This window comes from Schistocerca gregaria, chromosome X (genome assembly GCF_023897955.1).
Source record: "Schistocerca gregaria isolate iqSchGreg1 chromosome X, iqSchGreg1.2, whole genome shotgun sequence".
NCBI lineage: Eukaryota > Metazoa > Arthropoda > Insecta > Orthoptera > Acrididae > Schistocerca > Schistocerca gregaria.
The window spans coordinates 640565420-640586559 of record NC_064931.1 but is presented as its reverse complement, the minus strand read 5'-3'; the positions used below and the strand labels follow the sequence as shown (position 1 = coordinate 640586559).

General features: G+C 39.2%; 1 protein-coding gene across 1 annotated transcript in view; it reads left to right on the top strand.

Annotated features, from left to right (window-relative positions):
- The window catches only part of LOC126298220 (acyl-CoA synthetase short-chain family member 3, mitochondrial), a 335348-nt gene that overhangs the window by 256631 nt on the left and 57577 nt on the right, over positions 1–21140 (top strand). Inside the window, exon 9 of the mRNA XM_049989525.1 lies at positions 4197–4269. Within this exon, the coding sequence (XP_049845482.1) occupies positions 4197–4269 (73 nt within the window). The remainder of the gene's footprint in view (positions 1–4196; positions 4270–21140) is intronic.

Below are 21140 nucleotides of genomic sequence, written 5' to 3'. Positions count from 1 at the left end.
GACACACCACTAAAACAGTGACTTGTCTTCTCAATTCAAATCCTTCTTTGATGATTCTTGCCTCTGGTGACAGTCAGACTTGAAGTGACCATAGTTCCATGAAAACAAATATTTTGTTTTCTCCTTTTTTTACTTATCTTTGTAAAACCTCTGCTGTGATTTCTTACCATGTTTTGCTGTTAAGCATTGTCACCACCATATTTGTCTAGCTTGAAGTATGCTTCCATATTTCCATTTAGCAAACTTTATTTGACATTTTCTGACTATGAATTTTCACTCATTGTAGTCCTACTGGTCTCTAAACCCATCTGTAAAAGTATGCAAACTTTTGGTAAACCTCTCAGCATAAAGCGTGCAGTTAGTCCACCATCAGCTAGTACACCCATGCTCTAAACTTTGCTGGCTACACCCAGGGTATGAGTTACAGAATTCTGAACATTTCCTTCAAATTTGGGTAATGTGGTGTCCAACAGAGCATCCAAAAGATTCATCCACCTAGTTTTAGTCGTACCAGCAAAAAGATTTTCTGGGATATCCCAAGCTTCCTTTTCCTTTGTTGCATTTTCCTTGTGTGCCTGAAGATATTTATCTACATACAAAAGAATAAACATCCAAGCATCTATATCCTTCTCAGCATTTTTTGCAGGACTAGCACCCATGGCATATTTCATTGATTGGAAATAGTTTCATCTTAAACTTTCATATGTAATCATCTTTAATCTTTAGTTTATCTACCACAGGTGTAGTGGTTTTTGTCAAACATTAATTTCAATATTTTTTGGAAACCCTGAATTCATGGGTATTAAATCACTTAACTGGTTTCTTCCAAAAAGAGAGTTCAAATGCTTATGGTTTTGACAAAACACTAAACCACAACACGTTTTGCAAACAATAAAGGGACATAACCATTTGAGGGTATTGCTACAGTGCATATGAAATTCAGTGTGACTTCTATGTGAATCTATAAGCACTAATAATAATGTCATGTGACGAGGGCCTCCCATCAGGTAGATCGCTTGCCTGGTGCAAGGCTTTCAATTTGACACCACTTCGGTGACTTGCGTGTTAATGGAGATGAAATGATGATGATTAGGACAACACATCACTCAGTAGACATCCCTGAGCAGAAAAAAAATCTGACTCAGCCAGGAATCGAACCCGGGCCCTTAGGATTGACAGCCTATCACACTGACCACTCAGCTACCAGGGGCGGACGTCTATAAGTACTGACATGTAGGCAAGGGATTAGTGTGGCATTCATGCCTTTCTGATGTGTGTGTGTGGTAAAAGTGTAAATGTGAACTATGGCAATATTCTTACCAAATGTGTCGAAACATGACCAATGTTCTGTCACAATTTTTTTTGTTGGCCACCAAAGGACAAATACCAGTAGACATCCCTCAGAGGATGAAGAATATGTATGGACCAGCATGTCTGTCAAAAACCACTGTTGTGGAATGGTGCATGAAAAGGGGTGCTGCTGCTTTATGATAACACATGCCCTTTATCGCAAACACTGTAGTGCAGAAGCTACAGCAACTCAAATGGGAGACACTCAAGCACCCACCCAATAGTCCTGATTCCTTCTCATGTGATTATCATGCCTTTGGTCCCTTAAGGAAGGCCTTGAAGGTTCAATGATTCCTGTCAGATGAAGATGTGCAGCAGGCAGTTAGGGACTTATTCACACAGCAGAACAGAGTGTTTTGCCAAATGGGTATCTTCTACCTGGTGTGTCAGTGAGATGATGGCCTCAATGCTCACAACAATTTTGCCTGATTAGCATACTGATTCTGGACTCTATGGGCTTCGAATGGAAAGTTTTTGATGACCCCTAATATACTCCTACCAGTATGACACATACTTCAATGCACAGATTTACTGCTTTGGACCCATAACCGGTTAGAATGCACTAATGTTTAAGAAGTCATAGATAAATAACAATTACAACCATTCATAATGTACTTGTATTCACACATCAGCATTACGTGACATACACAGGAAGGGAAAGGAACAACAACAAAACAAAGGTAGCCCACCATTTTGGAGACAGTTATAGCAAGGATGAAATGTGGTGCTGTATTACCAATGTAACAACAACAGGTTGTGTGATTCTAGGTGAGGAATCATCATCTGAAACACAAAGAAATATATTCTCTATTTATATACATAACTTAGATACCAATTTCATCAGGCTCTAAGGTTTTCTGGAGATGATGATATCATTTATAGAGGGATGGTCACTCTAGAGGTTGAATTTGGCCTTCAGGACTGTTAATGTTCATTGCAGTCAATGGAAATGCGTAACATTAAAAAATGTTCAGATCAAATCATTGGATACAGCATCACCATACCTCCAATGTTCCTTGTGATAAAAAGCTTCCCATGAAACATTTCCCAAAAACTTGAAATATATAGTTTTAAAATGGACATATAGCATTTGATTGCCACTTTAGAAAATTTATGTGAAAACATGAAGCATACATCAACATGTGCTATTATAGTATAAATACATAATATACATAAGCACAATTGACTGCTTTCAGTTTGAGTTGCAAGTGGCCAAAGTTCATAGATCTGAGATTTTTAACATTATATATTGCATCTCCTGTGCTTCTCTACACAACTCTATTTCTTTCAGTATGTGGCATGTAGGCTCTTCAAAAGATTGTAATAGGAATCAAGAAAAATTTCTGCATTTATTTTTTTAAACTGCCCTCTAGAAATTAAGGAAATTCCATTGTGTCCACTATATGTGATAAGTTTCACTGCTTATTAGTAATGCATGTCACAAATGAAAAAAAATGAACTTAGAGACAACTCGTGCAGGACTGAAACATACTTTAATTAAAAATGTGGCTGCATCTCCAGCTTTTTTAACTTTCTAAATGTCTTTCATCATGATGGAGATGGAGAATAGGAGAAAAAGGAAAGGTGCATGGCTAGGTGATGAAAAGCAGTTATTCCAAATCTTGAACTAGTGGGGGCACAAAGTACCTTTAAATCTTACCTTTCCTGATCCAGCTTCTGGGCTGACTCTATATGCCCTTACTTATAACTTGTATCTACAGATTTTTACAAAATGATACAAATGATGCACCTCAAGGAGCTGAAGGTAGACTTTTGATGAAAAACTGAAGATAGGAATCCAAGTCTGGAAACATCACCCAAAGACCCTACAGAGTATCAAAGTTACAAGAGCCTGCACCTGCCCTGGGGTACCCCTTTTTCAGTAAACATGACTTTGTATGCTGACAGAATGTAGGTGGCATGTCTTGCAGTGTTGAATGGCATTCAGTGATAATGACTGAACACTGTGATCGCCAGTGGAGAAGATGGAGCTAGTTGGTGCATAGCCAGGCCTTGTTCATTATGAACGGTATGCTCTGTTGTCTTAATGGTTGCAGGTTTTAGGCAATGGTTTGCAACTGTAGTTTATGTTTTCCTGCATACTGAAAAACATAGGAGAGTTTAGAGGAGTCCATGAGAAAAATAAACTGTGTGGATGGAAACCTGTTTCTGAAACTATCATCCACCATGGCAACAGACAATCGCATACATACATTCATAGGAGACAAGGCTTGTCTATGTAGCAGCTAGTTCCCTTTTCTCCACTGGTGGTTGTGGCACTGAGTCACAATCACTGAATAACAAACAACATTGTGAGATGTTCTACCCTTGGTTTGTCAGTACGCAAAGTTACATTTGCTTCCTAAGGAATGGCCTAATGACAGGCACCAGCACCTATAACTTCAATTATGAGTTGTGTCATTGGATGGCACTTCCAGATATGGATTCCATCCTCAATTTGTTCCCCAAGACACCCTCTACAGTCCTTCAATGTTTGTTAGTACAATTTTGTAACACCCTGTATACTGATCTGGAGTTTGGAGCATTATAATTATCCTTTTCACACCTGTATACATTACCATCTTGCCTGTTCCCAGTATTGTTTTCTGTTTTATTGAGTGGTAAGTGGACACTCCTCCAACTCCATCAACATATTAATATTCACTTTTAGCTTCAGTTTAGAAGTGATATGAATGAATATGACAGCTATTGTAAGCAATTAGTATACTATAAATTCATTAATATTATCACTGATTGAATAGCAGTTAAGAACATTTTTATCTATTAATATCAAAATTGCTTACCTTGAAAGGTTCAGTTTGATAAGCACATTGACTTTGTTCTAGGTTGAGAACGTTGTTTGTCGCAGGAGAGCACTGTGATCATGAAACCAAACAGTGGGCTGAGAAAGTCTTCCATGTAAGTTACCTGTATCAGCTATTTCTCAAAATTAAATGTTTTTCTAAAAACTATAACATAAATATTCAGCATGAAGCCATATTTACCAATTAATTTGGAATGTGAATGTAAAATGAAACATTCCACATCATTACTGTTTATCATGCAAATGATCCATGAAACCTGAAAGTAACTAACTAAATGACTGCCTAACTAACTAACTAACTAAATATCTAACCAACCAACTGCATAACTGAAGGAAGTGAATGGAACATTGCAATAAAAAGAAATAAATTTAAAATAAATGTATGCCTAAAAGACATATTCTGTAAAAATGGAATTTCACATAAATAGGTTCTGTAACAAACCAAAACTAATTTACAACTTTCTTTAGCCATAAAATTGTCTCCTTTATTGTTCCTGCCTGTAGTTTTTTTAAACAGATCACTTATGACATAATTTACAAATTTCACTGTCTACATTGCCAATGTTAACAACCAGAAGTGACAAGGAGTTTATAGCTTGGAGCACTGATCTTTCAATGAACAATTTGATGGAATGTATTAGTTCAACTTCATTACTGAACACTCTGAAAATGTTTCAAAAAATTATTGAAAATATATTTTAAGGTTACTGACATTTTCTCTTAAATAATGTCATCAGATAGCTAAAATGTCATAGTGCTCTTCTTTGCCACACATGTCTTTATACCTCTCAGCATTATATTAAATGGCAATAAATGAACAAACACAATGCTGTTACATACCAGTTTCATAGAAAAAAATTATTTAGTGATTTAACATCACTGTCAGTATTTTAAACACACATTAACAAATTGAAAACTGTAAACAGTTACATTTTTTGCACATAAACCTTCAATTTGTATAGTTTTTATCACACTTCATTATGTCCTCATAAACAAGTAAAATTATTTTATGGGTCTTTGGAGTTTGAATGATATTTCTGCCATTTGACAGTACAACTTCTTTATTTTATATTTCTGTCATGGTTTTGGTCTTAAGCCATTGAAAAGAAGGGAAAAATGTATTTTCCATTATCTGAAGCTTAAACACAGTGGTAATGGGCAGTTAGAACACAGTGTGATCCTAGTAAGATCAAAAGGATAAAGTGGCTGTGTATTCAACAATTCAGTTACTTGTCTACAAATTAATGGTATGTAATTTTTGCCTTTAATGTCTTGATTAACTTCAGCATTCCACATTTTTAATATGCACTGAGGCATTTTTGTGCATTGTTTCTTATTTGTATTTTGTAGAGACTTAAATACATTATAACCCAGTAGAGATAACATTTTGGATTTGCAAAAGGTGGAGTAATTTTGATCCTTTGGTAAGTTGTATGTATTAACCCTCTTGTAAAAAATCCAAATTTTAGATCCCCCCTTTTGTGCATTGTCTGCCATCTTGGAAAAACTACCAAGAAATGTCACTTTTTTCAGTTTTTCCTCAGTTACTAGCTTCCAGTGATTTTAGGCAAAAAATATACCCCTATCAGTTTTCAAGTTTCGTACATAACATGTTGGAAAACTCAGTACAGCTGCTGAGATATGAAGCTGTGAAAATCTCCAAAAAGTCAAGAGATTGCAGAGTTACATATTTTAGTAATTTTTGCTGTAATAACCTTTTTTAGTATAGTTTTGTGCACAATACATAGTAACCATTGTTGTAGAGGATTTAATTTCCTTAAAGATTCATAAAAAAGATTTGGAATTACCCCATATACATGCCGAGAAAGTGGAATTGAGACTGAAAATACCATCCTCAGTCAAAAATAGTAGTCTTGATTGTAATATCATCTAAAAGCCATTATGTATATGATATATACATGTAGTTCATGAGATATTTAATTTCTGGGGAATACATATTTTTGAAAAACAAAAACACAAATTGTCAACACGTTAACATTTACTTGTGTTTCAATGAAACATAGTTGGAAATAGATCTTATTGCATTTTCATTGCTGACACATTGTTGACATGGTTTTCTCTTCCTCCTTCACTCCCTCCCCTCTCCAGTATTCCCTCATCACCCTTGACAGCTCTTGGAGTTTTGCAAAGTTTCTGTCAGTTACTATTGAACTGCTGTGTGTGGAAGTTCTTGATGTATTGTAGTATGTGCTTGTTCATTTGCAATGTCAGATACAGATTTACATTTGGTTATGTGCTTCATCTATGTTGAAAGTCTGAGTGAAGATGAAATGTTGTTATTGCAAGAGAGACTTGTAAACAGACTACATGAGTCGAGTGCAAAGCACAAATGTACAGCAAATTCTGATTTTTTAAATAGCACAAACAAAATTTAGAGTCATTCTTCATGCCAAATGAGATATAATTGTGACAAGCTGATAGCAGCTTACATCCAAAGAGGGGCTTCCTGGTGCACACCTGGACTGTCTCTTAGGACACTGTATGAATATGTCTTCAATTTCAAAGACCATTACTTCCTCTGTGGCAATGAATAACCTATGGAATTTGAGGAGAAACAGAGGAAAACCCCTCTGGGCTGACGTGATTGAGTGTTTTTGTGTGGAAAACTGTCCATGAAAGAATTAATTCTGAATATTGTCAGTACACAAGTGGACTGCATGAAATACTTCAGTGCACTTCCTCTTTATGTGAGGGAACTGACTTAGTAACAGCTGATGGAGCACACCATTTATCGTGCTACAAAAAATTGTGCAGTATAGTACCTACTGGGTTTGGAAGAGAAATCTGAAGAGTGCCAGTTTTCATTTGAGAAGTTGGTTTACCAGACTGAAGGAGAGTTTCATCTCGACATTAGAATTGTATAATCAAGATTTTAAAAAATTATGGGTATGAGGTATTGTTTACTGACTCATATTGCCAGACACCACTTTCATGTTTAAAAAAAAGACTGGTTCAAAAATATGCAGTGATATCTGGTACATCAAAAGGAGAAGTAACTTGGAGGAAGACCATTTTTGAATCCTCAAGGTTGCAGCTGGTTTCATTATAGAAGGCATATGTACTGAAGTTTATGACAATAGTGTGTATAAATCTTCACTTGACTTCATTCAGAATGTGGAATCTGTGATACCACTTTGTTTGATAATGCTGACTTCAACATTAATTTGTGGTATGGAGAAGGTACATTCCATGCATTGGGAGGGACCATGTCTGTTACTTGAAACATCTCTGTGATCATAGACTAAAATGTTCAATGTGTTTAAAAGAGAGAAAGAGAGAGAGAGAGAGAGAGATAGAGAGAGAGAGAGAGAGAGAGAGAGAGAGAGAGACAATCTTGTGGAAGCAACTGAAAATTTCCTTGTGGCACTTTATGTGGATGTGTCTCAAACAGTTCTATAGATGATTTGTGATCTCTTCACTTCCCTAAAGTTTTTGCTACAAACACCAAATTTGATGTGGCATGCCTACCACCAACAAGAGATGCAGTTCAATACTGTGCATGTAGAACTTACCTGTATCTTCAAATGTGGATAGAGTATGAAAAAGACATGCGAAGTGGGTCAAGAAGAAGGACATTGGTGATGTGACTACAGTACCAATGACTGAAGAATCAACGTCACAGGCATTGCTGATCATGATCTCATGATAGTGCAAAAAGACTTGTCTCAACAAATGCAACTGCAAAAAAGCAGGACTTCAATGATCCACTGTATGTGTTCATTGTGGATGCAAATCATGTGGTAATGCAGCAGAGGCTGAATTCAACATGAAAGAAGATGAGTTAGGTGGTCCACTGCCTATTTGGTTGAAGAAATGAACTGTCAAAAATTTGTGTATTTCTTTTTTAAAAATATATATTCCCCAGAAATTACATGACACTCTTGAACTATGCATATATATTGTATACCTATAATGGCTTAAAGATGATATTACATTCAGGAATACTATTTTGACTGAGGATGGAATTTTTGATCCACTTTCACTAAAATTGTTAATGCAACATTTCTCATTGTGTGTAGAGGGTGGTTACAACTGCACTAAAAATGTTATTAAGAGAAAACCACTACATATCTAACTTTTTGCAATTTCTTGGCATTTTTGGAGATTTTCGCAGCATTGTATCTCAGTTGTTGTTCTGAATTTTCCAACATGTTATGTATGAAACATATAGAAAATTTAATGCTTTTTAAAATGTAATGGCACTTTTGTGTAAAACCACTGGAAACCAGTTACTGAAAAAACACTGAAAAAAGTGCCAAATCTTTGTGTTTTTTCAAGGTCTTGGATAACACACACAGGGGAGAAAGTCTATAACTTGGATTTTTTCATGAGAGGGGTAATAATACAAAATACCCGAAAATCAAAATTTCTCCACATTTTGCCTCCCAACCACTTTTTCAAAGCTTTCTCTCCTGGGCTATTAACCAATACCCAGCTGATTCTTAGGTCCTGTACACAATGTGGAAGTTAAGCATATTAAGCCACTAAAATTCCTTCAATTACAAACTGTAGCCAAGAGTTATAAGCTCATTACTTTTAATGTCATAAAATAGTAATCCAAATGGAACTGAACTGAAGGGTAGTAGAAATGTCATGACATTGAAATTATGTGCTTGAAATTCAGTGACTATTTACTCATTTTGGCATCCAAAATTGCACCTACCAACTGTTCAATACAGACAATGTGTGCACTACTAAGACACGTTTGTTTAAACGATACTGTCATATCAAAACCACAATCAAGTCCAAATCTGGAGGGAGACTCCTCAACGAAGTACAAGACTTAGAACTGACGTCAAGTACAGCCAGAACAGAAATGACCTTCTGCAGGAAGAGAGCAACTTTTTATACAAATATCTAATAGTATTCGAGAATATACAAACATAAGATTGCCACAACCCTTCCATAACTGATAAATACTAGATAGCAAATAAATGCTGGTGGCCAGGTTTGAACAGGCAACCCACAGCATGCCAACCAGAATGCTAACAACTATGCTATACTGCATATACCACAGCTTGCGGCATTGCTCCCTCTCCTGCTGAAATAGTGACCTGTTCTTTGAGGAGTTGTCATTAGAGCTGATTACAGAACCCTGGATCTAGATCTTGTAATGGTCCCTTGTATAGTGATAATGGGAGAGCCTCCAGTTCTGGTTGTGCTTTTTAGTAATTTTTTTGATAGTCCCACTTTCTGCACTGGTGTAAGAACCCATACCATGTCTCCTGGTCTGTACCTTATTGGCTGACACCTGGTGTTACAGCACTCTCAGACTTTCTCCTGGGCATGCAAGATCAGTATGCAAGCCAGCTGCCTTGCTTCTTTAGTCCTGGTGAAGAGGTGTTTCACATAGCCATACTGAATATCACATGGTTTGAAATGGGAATCATGTATCCATTGTCATTTTGGCCTCCTAACCCTGAAGCATAATGAACAGTGTGAAGCCTATAGTGTCTTGCTTCACTGTGTTATATACAGATGTCATGATGGGTAGTATTGTATCCCAACCTCTCTGTTTAACATTATAGTACATCAAGAGCATATCTGGTGATGCTTTGTTAAAGAGTTATGTGGGGACATTCCCCATCTGTGAATGGTAGGCAGTTTTTATTCTGTGGATGATATTGCAATATGAAATTACCTGTGTTACTAGTCTTGGCTGAAAAACTTTTCCATGGTTAGAGATCAACACATGGGGTGCTCCACGCTTCAAAATGATGCTTTCTACAAGAAACTTCACAATATCTGGAGCTTTGGTAGTCATCACAGCATTGGTGACAGCATGCATAGAGGGTGAGGTTGTCAGGGGAGACTATTATTCATCGATTCCCATTTGTTGACTTTAGGAACCTCCTCAAGAAGCTGAATCAAATTCAATGGAATGGCACAGTTGCAGGTGGGATTGGTACCAGATGCCCTGAAGGTAATTGTAGAACTCCCTTGTGTCATTGGCATTCCTTAATGTTGCTCATATAGTGTCTAATAGAGTGCCAGAGACCTGGCCAGTGGTACCTGTGTCTAATTTGGTCTGGAGTTTTCACAAATCCCAGGTGACCTGATGTTGGAGAGTCATGGAAATACTTTATGACCGCTGGCTGCAGATGAGCTGGGATGGCAACCAACCATTTCCATCCAATCAGATAACAGTTTCTCTAATACAATGTTTTGTTTATTAACTGTAATTTTCTTTTGATCAGTTCTTCATTCTTCAAGGCTTCTATGGTTTTTCAGCAGTCTTTCCTCTATTCAACAGCAATGCTATTTAGTATTGGAATGGCTCAGATTCATCCACACTCCTGTATTTCCCCAAAGGATTCCTTGAAGGTCAGTCAGCATCCTTGTGTTTCTATCCATTTTTGTATACTTACTGGATGCTCAAAGATTTTTATTTCTTGGGCAATGAGGAGGCATATTTCCGATTCTGGTGGAGACCTACAGTCTCAACACACTTCAGCATGGTTGTCAGTTGGCTTAGATGTTCTTCAAACATTTTATAAATTATTATATGTGGTGACTGCAATATAAATTACTTATATGATGGTGCAAGGAACAGGATGTTAGTAGATCTCCTAAATTCATATGATCTGATGCAGGCTGTGTTTTTTCCAACTAGGGTGCAGGGGAACAGTAGCATTGCCATAGACAATATTTTTATTTGTTCTTCATTACTAGATGGACATTCTGTTAGCAAAAGGGTGAATGGCCTGTCAGACCATGATGCACAAATTTTAACATTAATTGGCTTGTGTACTCAAACAGATGTGACATATAATTACAAACTGTATAGGAAAGTTAATCCAACAGCAATAGAGAGTTTTTTTTTAAACCATGTCAAGGTACAAGAGTGGCAGGACGTTTATAGTGCCACTAACATAGATGATAAATATAATGCTTTCCTTAACACATTTCAAATGCTCTTTGAGAGTTGCTTTCCATTACAACATTCTAAATGGGCTACTAACAGTAATAGGCAGCCCGGGTGGCTTATTAGTGGGATAAGGATATCCTGTAGAGCAATGTGGGAATTATATCAAAATGTTAGAAATAGGCACAATCAAGCTACAGTGGCCCATTACAAACAGCATTGTAAGGTACTTAAAATTTTTATTATGAAGGCAAAGAGTATGTGGTATGCAAATAGAATAGTTAATTTGCAGGATAAAATTAAAACCATATGGTCAGTTGTGAAGGCAGTGTCTGGTCAGCAGCACAAGATCAATGATATAAAGTCAGTTCATAGTAAAAATGGCAATGGCCTTGCCATAGTGCATACACCAGTTACCATCAGATCACCGAAGTTAAGCGCTGTCGGGCATGGCCGGCACTTGAATGAGTGACCATGCTGGCTGCCATGTGCTGTTGCCACTGTTCAGGGTGGTCTCAGCCTCGTGATGCCAATTGAGGAGCTACTCGACCAAATAGTAGTGGCTCTGGTCACAGAAAACCATCATAACGACCGGGAGAGCGGTATTCCGACCACATGCCCCTCCTATCCACATCCTCAGCTGAGTATGACACAGCAGTTGGATGGTCCCAATGGGCCGCTTGTGGCCTGCAGATGGAGTGCTCATAGTAAAAATATTTCTGTTACTGATAAATCAGATATATGTAAAATATTTAACAATCTTTTCAGAGATTTGCTGGTGAATTAAACAAAAAATTAGTTTCTACAGGGAATCATATAACTCTCTTGCCAAATGCCTTTCCGAGATTGATGTCTGAAATACTCATTTGTGATACAGACAAGGGGGAGATGGGGAGATTGAGTCAATAATTAAATCACTGAAGACTAAGGACTCTCATGGATATGATGGAGTGCCCAGCAGAATATTAAAGTACTGTGCTGCACATATTAGCCCTGTATTTAGCCATATTTGTAATTTTTCCTTTAGAAATGTTCAGTTTCCTGAATGGTTAAAGTACTTGGTAGTAAAGCCACTTTATAAAAAGGGAGAAAGGGATAATGTAGACAATTTTAGACCTGTTACTATGCCATCAGTGTTTGCTAAAGTTATTGAAAAGGCCGTGTATGTAAGGATTATTGATCATTTTGTATCACACCATTTGCTATCAAATGTACAGTTCAGCTTTAGAAGTTGTTTAACAACTGAAAATGCTGTATTCTCTTTTCTCTGTGATGTACTGGATGGGTTAAACAAAAGGTTTTGAACACTACGCATATTTTTTGATTTAAATAAGGCATTTCATTGTGTTGATCACAAAATATTGGTCCAGAAGTTGGACCATTATGGAATATGGGGAGTAGCTCACAATTGGTTCACCTCATACTTTAGCAACAGACAGCAAAATTCACAATGTTGAAAATGACTGTGATGTGGGGTCTGAGTGGGGTACAGTCAAGTGTGGGGTGCTCCAGGGATCAGTGTTGGGCCACTCCTGTTCATTATTTATATAAAAGATATGCCCTCTAGCATTACGGGTAACTCTAAAATATTTATGTTTGCTGATGACACTAGTTTGGTAGTAAAGGATGTCGCGTGCAACATTGGCTCTGTTTCTAATAGCACAGTTCATGGCCTAAGTTCATGGCTTGTAAAACAGAAACTAACGCTAAATCACAGTAAGGCTCAGTTTTTACAGTTTCTAAAACACAGTTCAACAAAACCTGATGTTTTAATTTCACAGAATGGTCATATAATTAGTGAAACTGAACAGTTCAAATTTGTAGGTGTTCTGATAGATAGTAAACTGTTATGGAAAGCCCACATTCTGGATCTTTTTCAAAGACTAATGCTATCATTTTTACTATTCGAATGGTATCTGAAGTGATTAATCGTTCGACACAAAAATTAGTCTACTTTGCTTATTTTCATTTGCTTATATTTTATGGTATTATATTTTGGGGTAACCCTTCCCACTCTAAATGGATATTTTGGCTCAGATGTGGGTGGTTAGGACAATAACTGGTATAAGTTCGCGAGCCTCTTGCCGACCCCTGTTCATGAGTCTGGGTATTTTGACATTGGCCTTGTAATAAAGGTATTCCTTACTGTCATTTCTTGTTAACAATATTAGCTTATTCCCAAGAATAAGAAGCTTTCACTCAGTTAATATTCAACAGAAATCAAACCTGTGTTTGGATCGGACTTCTTTAACTCTTGTGCAGAAAGGTGTGCAGTATGCTACTGCATCAATTTTCAATAAGCTGCCACTTGAATTTAAAAATCTTAGCAATAATCCATGTGCTATCAAACCAAAACTAAAGAGCTTCCTCATTGGTCACTACTTCTATTCTGTCGAGGAGTTCCTCGAAAAATTAAGCTGATTCTTGTTGTATTGTTGATTGCGTATTACAGTATGTTGTCTTATTTAGCTGGTGATAATAATCATTCAAAATTACAGAAAAAGAAGCCCCTGAGTTAACTAATGCCTGGACTGGTTGGTTGTTGAAGATATTTCCTGTCATCTTGGTAACTGTCATTCACAGAGGATTTTCATCTGTGGTGGTCTCACCTCCATAGATGGTTGCTTCACCTAGTATTCCTGAATTTTGTGGCTGGGTGAGCAGCTGGTACCTCTGTACAGTGAAGCAGCCAGCTATGGCATGCTGAGGAGTGACCTCATCCAGGATACAATTATGAGTTTCAGCACACGGGTCAGCTATAATCATCTGCAATTGACTGGCATGAATAAAACTGTTGCGGTGGTTGACATCTTGTGGTGTAATATTCATTGAATACTGATCTTCTTTCTCTGCAGCAGTGCACAATGTGTCCTTGGTATCCATAATGAAAACAGACTAGTGTTTTATCCTCATTCCTCTGGACTTCTGTTCTTATACAGGGCATTTCACTTGGTGGAGGTGTTGGTTGGACCCGTGGTGGTGGATGCTGGGTTTTTGTTTGATGGCAGTGCCATAAGTCTAAGTTGGTCAAGTCCATTTTTCAAGACACATGCAACTCATGGTCAAGATAGGTGCCAAAGACCAATATAACGTTGGTTAGACCATCAGTGAGAGAGCGCTTTGATTTCCGGCTGCTAATAAGGCGAGTACAGTGTTCGTTTGTTGCATATTTTTACGAGCTTCAAACAGGAGTGACTGCAGTAATGGATAGGAACTGTGATTGTTGTGTACAGATGCGAGCTGAGTTGGTGACCCTTTGCTCACAGCTCCACTCTGTGTTGGCTTCTGTCACACAGCTTGAGGCTGCTGCCAAGGGGCGTCACTGTGGGGGATCGAATGCAGGGATGCAAGGGATGTTGAGCATGTCCCACGTGTCCTCCGATTAGTCCAGTGCTGTGACTGCCCCGGGTACTGCCTGCACTGAGGTTGACCCCTCACATGTGGTCGAGTGGGAGACCATTCCAAAGTCTGGCAGGCAGCGAAAAACTTTCGAAGGGGCCAATCGTAGGGCCTCCCCAGTTCGTTTGACAAACAGGATTTGGCGGTATCTGTGGCTGAAGATGTCTCTGATCCAGATGCAGTCGCCCACGCTGTTCCAAACAAAGCTTCTCATCCCACAAGGTCTGGGCATTCACAGAGGCTGGGTTTGCTAGTAGTTGAGAGCTCCAATGTTAGGCGTGTAATGGGGCTCCTTAGGAACATGGCTGCCAAGGAGGGGAAGGAAGCCAGTGTGCACTCTGCGTGCATTCTGGGGGGGAATCATTCCGGATGTGGAAACTGTGCTTCCGGATGCCATGAAGAGTACAGGGAGCAGCCAGCTGCAGGTGGTGGCTCATGTTGGTACCAATGACTTATATTGCTTTGGATCAGAGCAGATTCTGTCTGGTTTTGAGTGGCTAGCAGAAATGGTAAAGACTGCCAATCTTCCTTCCGAGATTAAGGCATAGCTCACCATCTGCAGCATTGTTGACAGAAGCGACTCTGCCCCTTTGGTGCAGAGCTGAGAGGAGGGTCTGAATCAGAGGCTCAGGCAGTTCTGTGACCGTGTAGGCTGCAGATTCTTGAGTTGCATCATCGGGTGGTGGGTTTCCGGGTTCCGCTTAATAGGTCAGTAGTCCACTACACACAGGAGGCAGCTACACGGGTATTGGGGGCTGTGTGGAGGGGACTGGGCAGTTTTTTTGGTTATAGGATCTCAGGGAATCACAGAAGGGGCATCTGTCTAAAAGTGGGCAGGTAAATCACAGTAAGGTAGTTGTAGAAACAATTGGTATTGTAGTTGTAAGTTGTCATAGCTGTGTTGGGAAAGAACCAGAGCTCCAAGCCCTGATAGAAAGCACTGAAGCTCAAATAGTTGTAGGTACAGAGAGCTGGCTAAAGCTGGAAATAAGTTCAGCTGAAATTTTTTCAAACAATCTAACAGTGTTCAGAAAGTATGGATTAAATACAGTTGATGGTGGAGTACTTATTGCTGTCAGAGGTAGTTTGCCTTGTAGCGAAATTAAAGTAGACAGTTCGTGTGAAGTAGTGTGAGTAGAGGTTGTACCTGACAATTGGACTAAACTATTAATTGGATTGTTTTACCGACCCAACTCAGAAGACATAGTTGCTAAACAGTTCAAAAAAAACTTGAGTCTCATTTCAAATAAGTACCCCACTCATACAGTTATAGTCGGTACTGACTTCAATCTACCCTCGATATGCTGGAAAAATTATACATTTAAAGCCGGCAGCAGGCATAAAACGTCATCCAAAAGTGTACTGAATGCTTTCTCAGAAAATTAGTTTGAACAATTAGTTCATGAGCCCACTCGAAGCATAAATGGTTGTGAAAGCATACTTGATCTTTTAGCAACAAATAATCCTGGACAAATAGTGAGTATTGTGATGAATACAGGGATTAGTGATGAAAAGGCAGGTGCTGCTAGGCTGAATACTATAACACCTACAACCATCAAAAAGAAACTCAAAATGTATCATTTTAAAAAAGCGGATAAAAATGCTCTTAACGCTTTTTTAAGGGACCGTCTTCACGCCTTCCGATCTGATCATGTAAGTGTAGAAAAGTAGTGAAATGTTTTCAAAGAGGTAGTATCAACAGCAATTGAGAGATATATACCACATAAATTAATAAGTGATGGTACTGATCCTACATGGTACACAAAACAAGTCAGATCGTTGTTGCAGAAGCAACGAAAAAAACATGCCAAATTTAAAAGAATGCAAAATCCCCAAGATTGGCAAAGTTTTACAGAAGTTCGAAATGTAGCACGTACTTCAATGCAAGATGCTCTTAATAATTTCATACGTAAAGCACACCAGTGGCAAGATGCAATCAATACCTTCACTGTGCCATAACAATGGTGAAGTCACTGATGACAGTGCCACTAAAGCAGGGTTATTAAACATTGTTTTCCAAAATTCCTTCACCCAAGAAGATGAAGTAAATATTCCTGAATTCCAATCAAGAACAACTGCCAAGATGAGAAACATAGAAGTAGATATCCTCGGTGTAACAAAGCAGCTTAAGTCACTTAATAAAGGCAAGGCCTCCAGTCCAGACTTTATACCAGTGAGGTTCCTCTCAGAGTGAGCTATTAAATTGCCTCCATATTTAGCAATAATATACAACCACTTGCTCACAGAAAGATTGGTACCTAAAGACTGGAAAATTGCTCAATTCACACCAATACCCAAAGAACGAAGTAGGAGTAATCCACTGAATTACAGGCCTATATAACTAACATCGATTTGCAGTAGGGTTTTGTAACATATACTGTATTCGAACATTATGAACTACCTGGAAGAAAACGATTTATTGACACATAGTCAGCACGGGTTCGTAAAATATCGTTCTTGTGAAACACAACTAGCTCTTTATACTCATGAAGTAATAAGTGCTATTGACAGGGGATGTCAAATTGATTCCATATTTTTAGATTTTCAGAAGGCTTTCGACACCATTCCTCACAAGCGTCTTCTAACCAAACTGCGTTCCTACGGAGTATCACCTCAGTTGTATGACTGGATTCGTGATTTCCTGTCAGAAAGGGTCACAGTTCATAGTAATAGTTGGAAAGTCATTGAGTACAACAGAAGTAATAACCAGCATTCCCCAAGGAAGTGTTACAGGCCCTCTATTGTTCCTGATCTATATTAACGATGTAGGAGACTATCTGAGTAGCCATCTTAGATTGTTTGCAGATGATGCTGTTATTTACTGTCTTGTAAAGTCATCAGATGATCAAAACGACCTGCAAAATGATTTAGATAAGATATTTGTATGGTGCGAAAAGTGGCAATTGACCTTGAATAAAGAAAAGTGTGAAGTTATTCATATGAGTACTAAAAGAAGTCAGCTAAATTTCGATTAATCTGAAGGCTGTAAATTCAGCTAAATACCTAGGGATTACAACTACAAATAACCTAAATTGGAACAATCACATAGATAATATTTTTGGTAGAGCAAACCAAATACTGCGATTTATTGGCAGAACACTTAAAAGGTGCAACAGGTCTACTAAAGAGACTGCTTACACCATGCTTGTCTGTCCTATTCTACAGTATTGCTGTGCACTGTGGGATCCGCATCAGGTGAGACTGACAGATGACATTGAAAAAGTACAAAGAAAGGCATCTCGTTTTGTATTATCATGAAATAGGGGAGATAGTGTCACAGACATGATACATGAATTGGAGTGGCAATCATTAAAAAAAACAAAGGCATTTTTCATTGTGATGGGATCTTCTCATGAAATTTTAATCACCAGTTTTCTCCTCCGATTGTGAAAACATTCTGTTGGCACTCACCTACATAGGGAGAAATGATCATCATGATAAAATAAGAGAAATCAGGACTCGCACAGAAAAAAATTTAAGTGTTAGTTTTTCCCGTGTGCCATTCGAGGGTGGAACGGTAGAGAGACAGCTTGAAGGTGATTCATTGAACCCTCTGCCAGGCATTTTATTGTGAATAGCAGAGTAGATGTAGATGTAGATCTTGCCTTCAATTCTCTTTATCACCTTCTGACTTATGGGCTCAATATTGATGGCTGCACTTTCTTGTGTACTCAGTCTGACAGTTTTGGTTGCCGTAAACTTCAGTATCTCTTCTCTTATAACCACATGTATGAGAGAAGTGGGGTCACAGTGGTCTTCCACAACTCCCATAGGGACCGCATTCAAGAGCCATTCACACCTCCTTCATCATACTCTTTTTTTTCTGTTGTATTTCTTTTGATTCACTGGCTCCACTTGTAGAATTATTCTGTTGTTGTTAAGTTATTTACTGGAAGACCTTGATACACGTCTTCTCTGACTCCTTCTATTAAATGTGATGTTTTAATGCTTTCTGTTGTATTTGTATTCACAATGTTGCAAAGGGTCCAAACATTCTGTATGTATGATTCTGTTACACTCCTGGAAATGGAAAAAAGAACACATTGACACCGGTGTGTCAGACCCACCATACTTGCTCCGGACACTGCGAGAGGGCTGTACAAGCAATGATCACACGCACGGCACAGCGGACACACCAGGAACCGCAGTGTTGGCCGTCGAATGGCGCTAGCTGCGCAGCATTTGTGCACCGCCGCCGTCAGTGTCAGCCAGTTTGCCGTGGCATACGGAGCTCCATCGCAGTCTTTAACACTGGTAGCATGCCACGACAGCGTGGACGTGAACCGTATGTGCAGTTGACGGACTTTGAGCGGGGGCGTATAGTGGGCATGCGGGAGGCCGGGTGGACGTACCGCCGAATTGCTCAACACGTGGGGTGTGAGGTCTCCACAGTACATCGATGTTGTCACCAGTGGTCGGCGGAAGGTGCACGTGCCCGTCGACCTGGGACCGGACCGCAGCGATGCACGGATGCACGCCAAGAGCCTAGGATCCTACGCAGTGCCGTAGGGGACCGCACCGCCACTTCCCAGCAAATTAGGGACACTGTTGCTCCTCGGGTTTCGGCGAGGACCATTCGCAACCGTCTCCATGAAGCTGGGCTACGGTCCCGCACACCGTTAGGCCATCTTCCGCTCACGCCCCAACATCGTGCAGCCCGCCTCCAGTGGTGTTGCGACAGGCGTGAATGGAGGGACGAATGGAGACGTGTCGTCTTAGGCGATGAGAGTCGCTTCTGCCTTGGTGCCAATGATGGTCGTATGCGTGTTTGGCGCTGTGCAGGTGAGCGCCACAATCAGGACTGCATACGACCGAGGCACACAGGGCCAACACCCGGCATCATGGTGTGGGGAGCGATCTCCTACACTGGCCGTACATGTCTGGTGATCGTCGAGGGGACACTGAATAGTGCATGGTACATCCAAACCGTCATCGAACCCATCGTTCTACCATTCCTAGAGCGGCAAGGGAACTTGCTGTTCCAACAGGACAATGCACGTCTGCATGTATCCCGTGCCACCCAACGTGCTCTAGAAGGTGTAAGTCAACTACCCTGGCCAGCAAGATCTCCGGATCTGTCCCCCATTGAGCATGTTTGGGACTGGATGAAGTGTCGTCTCACGCGGTCTGCACGTCCAGCACGAACACTGGTCCAACTGAGGCGCCAGGTGGAAATGGCATGGCAAGCCATTCCACAGGACTACATCCAGCATCTCTACGATCGTCTCCATGGGAGAATAGCAGCCTGCATTGCTGCGAAAGGTGGATATACACTGTACTAGTGCCGACATTGTGCATGCTCTGTTGCCTGTGTCTATGTGCCTGTGGTTCTGTCAGTGTGATCATGTGATGTATCTGTCCCCAGGAATGTGTCAACAAAGTTTCCCCTTCCTGGGACAATGAATTCACGGTGTTCTTATTTCAATTTCCTGGAGTGTATTTTGCCAAGACAGTGTGTCCTACCTGCAGTATTTCTACTAAGTGGAATTGCTGCAGACTGCCACCAAATGTTTTCTTTAGTTCAGTCTGCAATTTGTCTCAGCCATTGATTTTCTGTTTGACATTTTTGAAACCATTGTTAGATTCGGCCGTCCAAGTAAAAGTATACATTTGCCAAACACATCATGTCATACCACCTGTTGTATTTGCAACTCAGTCAGATCCTTTCAGACATTTCGTTTTGTCCTGACCAGCATCTTCAGAAATAATTGATGGATGCCTGATGTACAGGTGACCCAATGCTGTTTTAGAATCCATCCACCTCATGAATATACAGATGATAGGTATGATGTACTGCTTCTATTGTTTTTCTGTCCATGTAGATGAAGGCTTTTACATTACCTAATTGGAATCACAGTGGTGTAGATGTTTTGCAGTATCTAGTGTCTCTACCAAACAATTTCATGTCAAACCTATAATGAAGTCCAGATTTAATGGCAGGGTCATCAGTGAAGTAAAACACTTTGAACTCAAAGCACATTTATTACTGGCACAAACATATTACCAGAACAGAACTGAACTCCTGGATGGAGAGTGGAGCTATTTATACAAATATGTAATATTTCAGAATATAAAAAAATTACAAACATGAGATATTTCAATAACAAATAACTGCTGGTGTTAGAGTTTGAACGGGTGACCTGCATCATGCCAGCTTGTGACAATACAAGCTCTTAAGGACATTACAAAAGTCATTATATTAATGAAGCTGTGTAATTTCATTGGCTATGATGATTTTTCTTTCATAGTATAAAATCTTGTCCTTACTGGACAGGAAAATATTTGCACTGTATTTGTAATCAGACTATGACTTGAGTCAGTCATCCTAATGATCTTGAATGTGTCATATTAACAACTATCTGTTAAAATGGATATAAGCAAATCACCTGTATAACCAACTCATTTGACTCCTTCCAGCCTTTTCAATGCATTTTGAGAAACTGACCTTTAATAGAATATGAGTACTGACTTTTTTTTCTCAGCAGAAATTCTTAACTGCCTATGAATTTCAGGTATATTCAAAGGAACTGTTATAGAATTATTCCTTCTGATGGTGTATTGGTACATTAATTATCTGTTGTATTACACTGTAGGCTCCATGAGCTTCTTTGAAGATTATGCTTGATTATGTGTTGTATAGAGGTAAGAAGCAATACTAGAAGATCATATCAAATGCAGTAA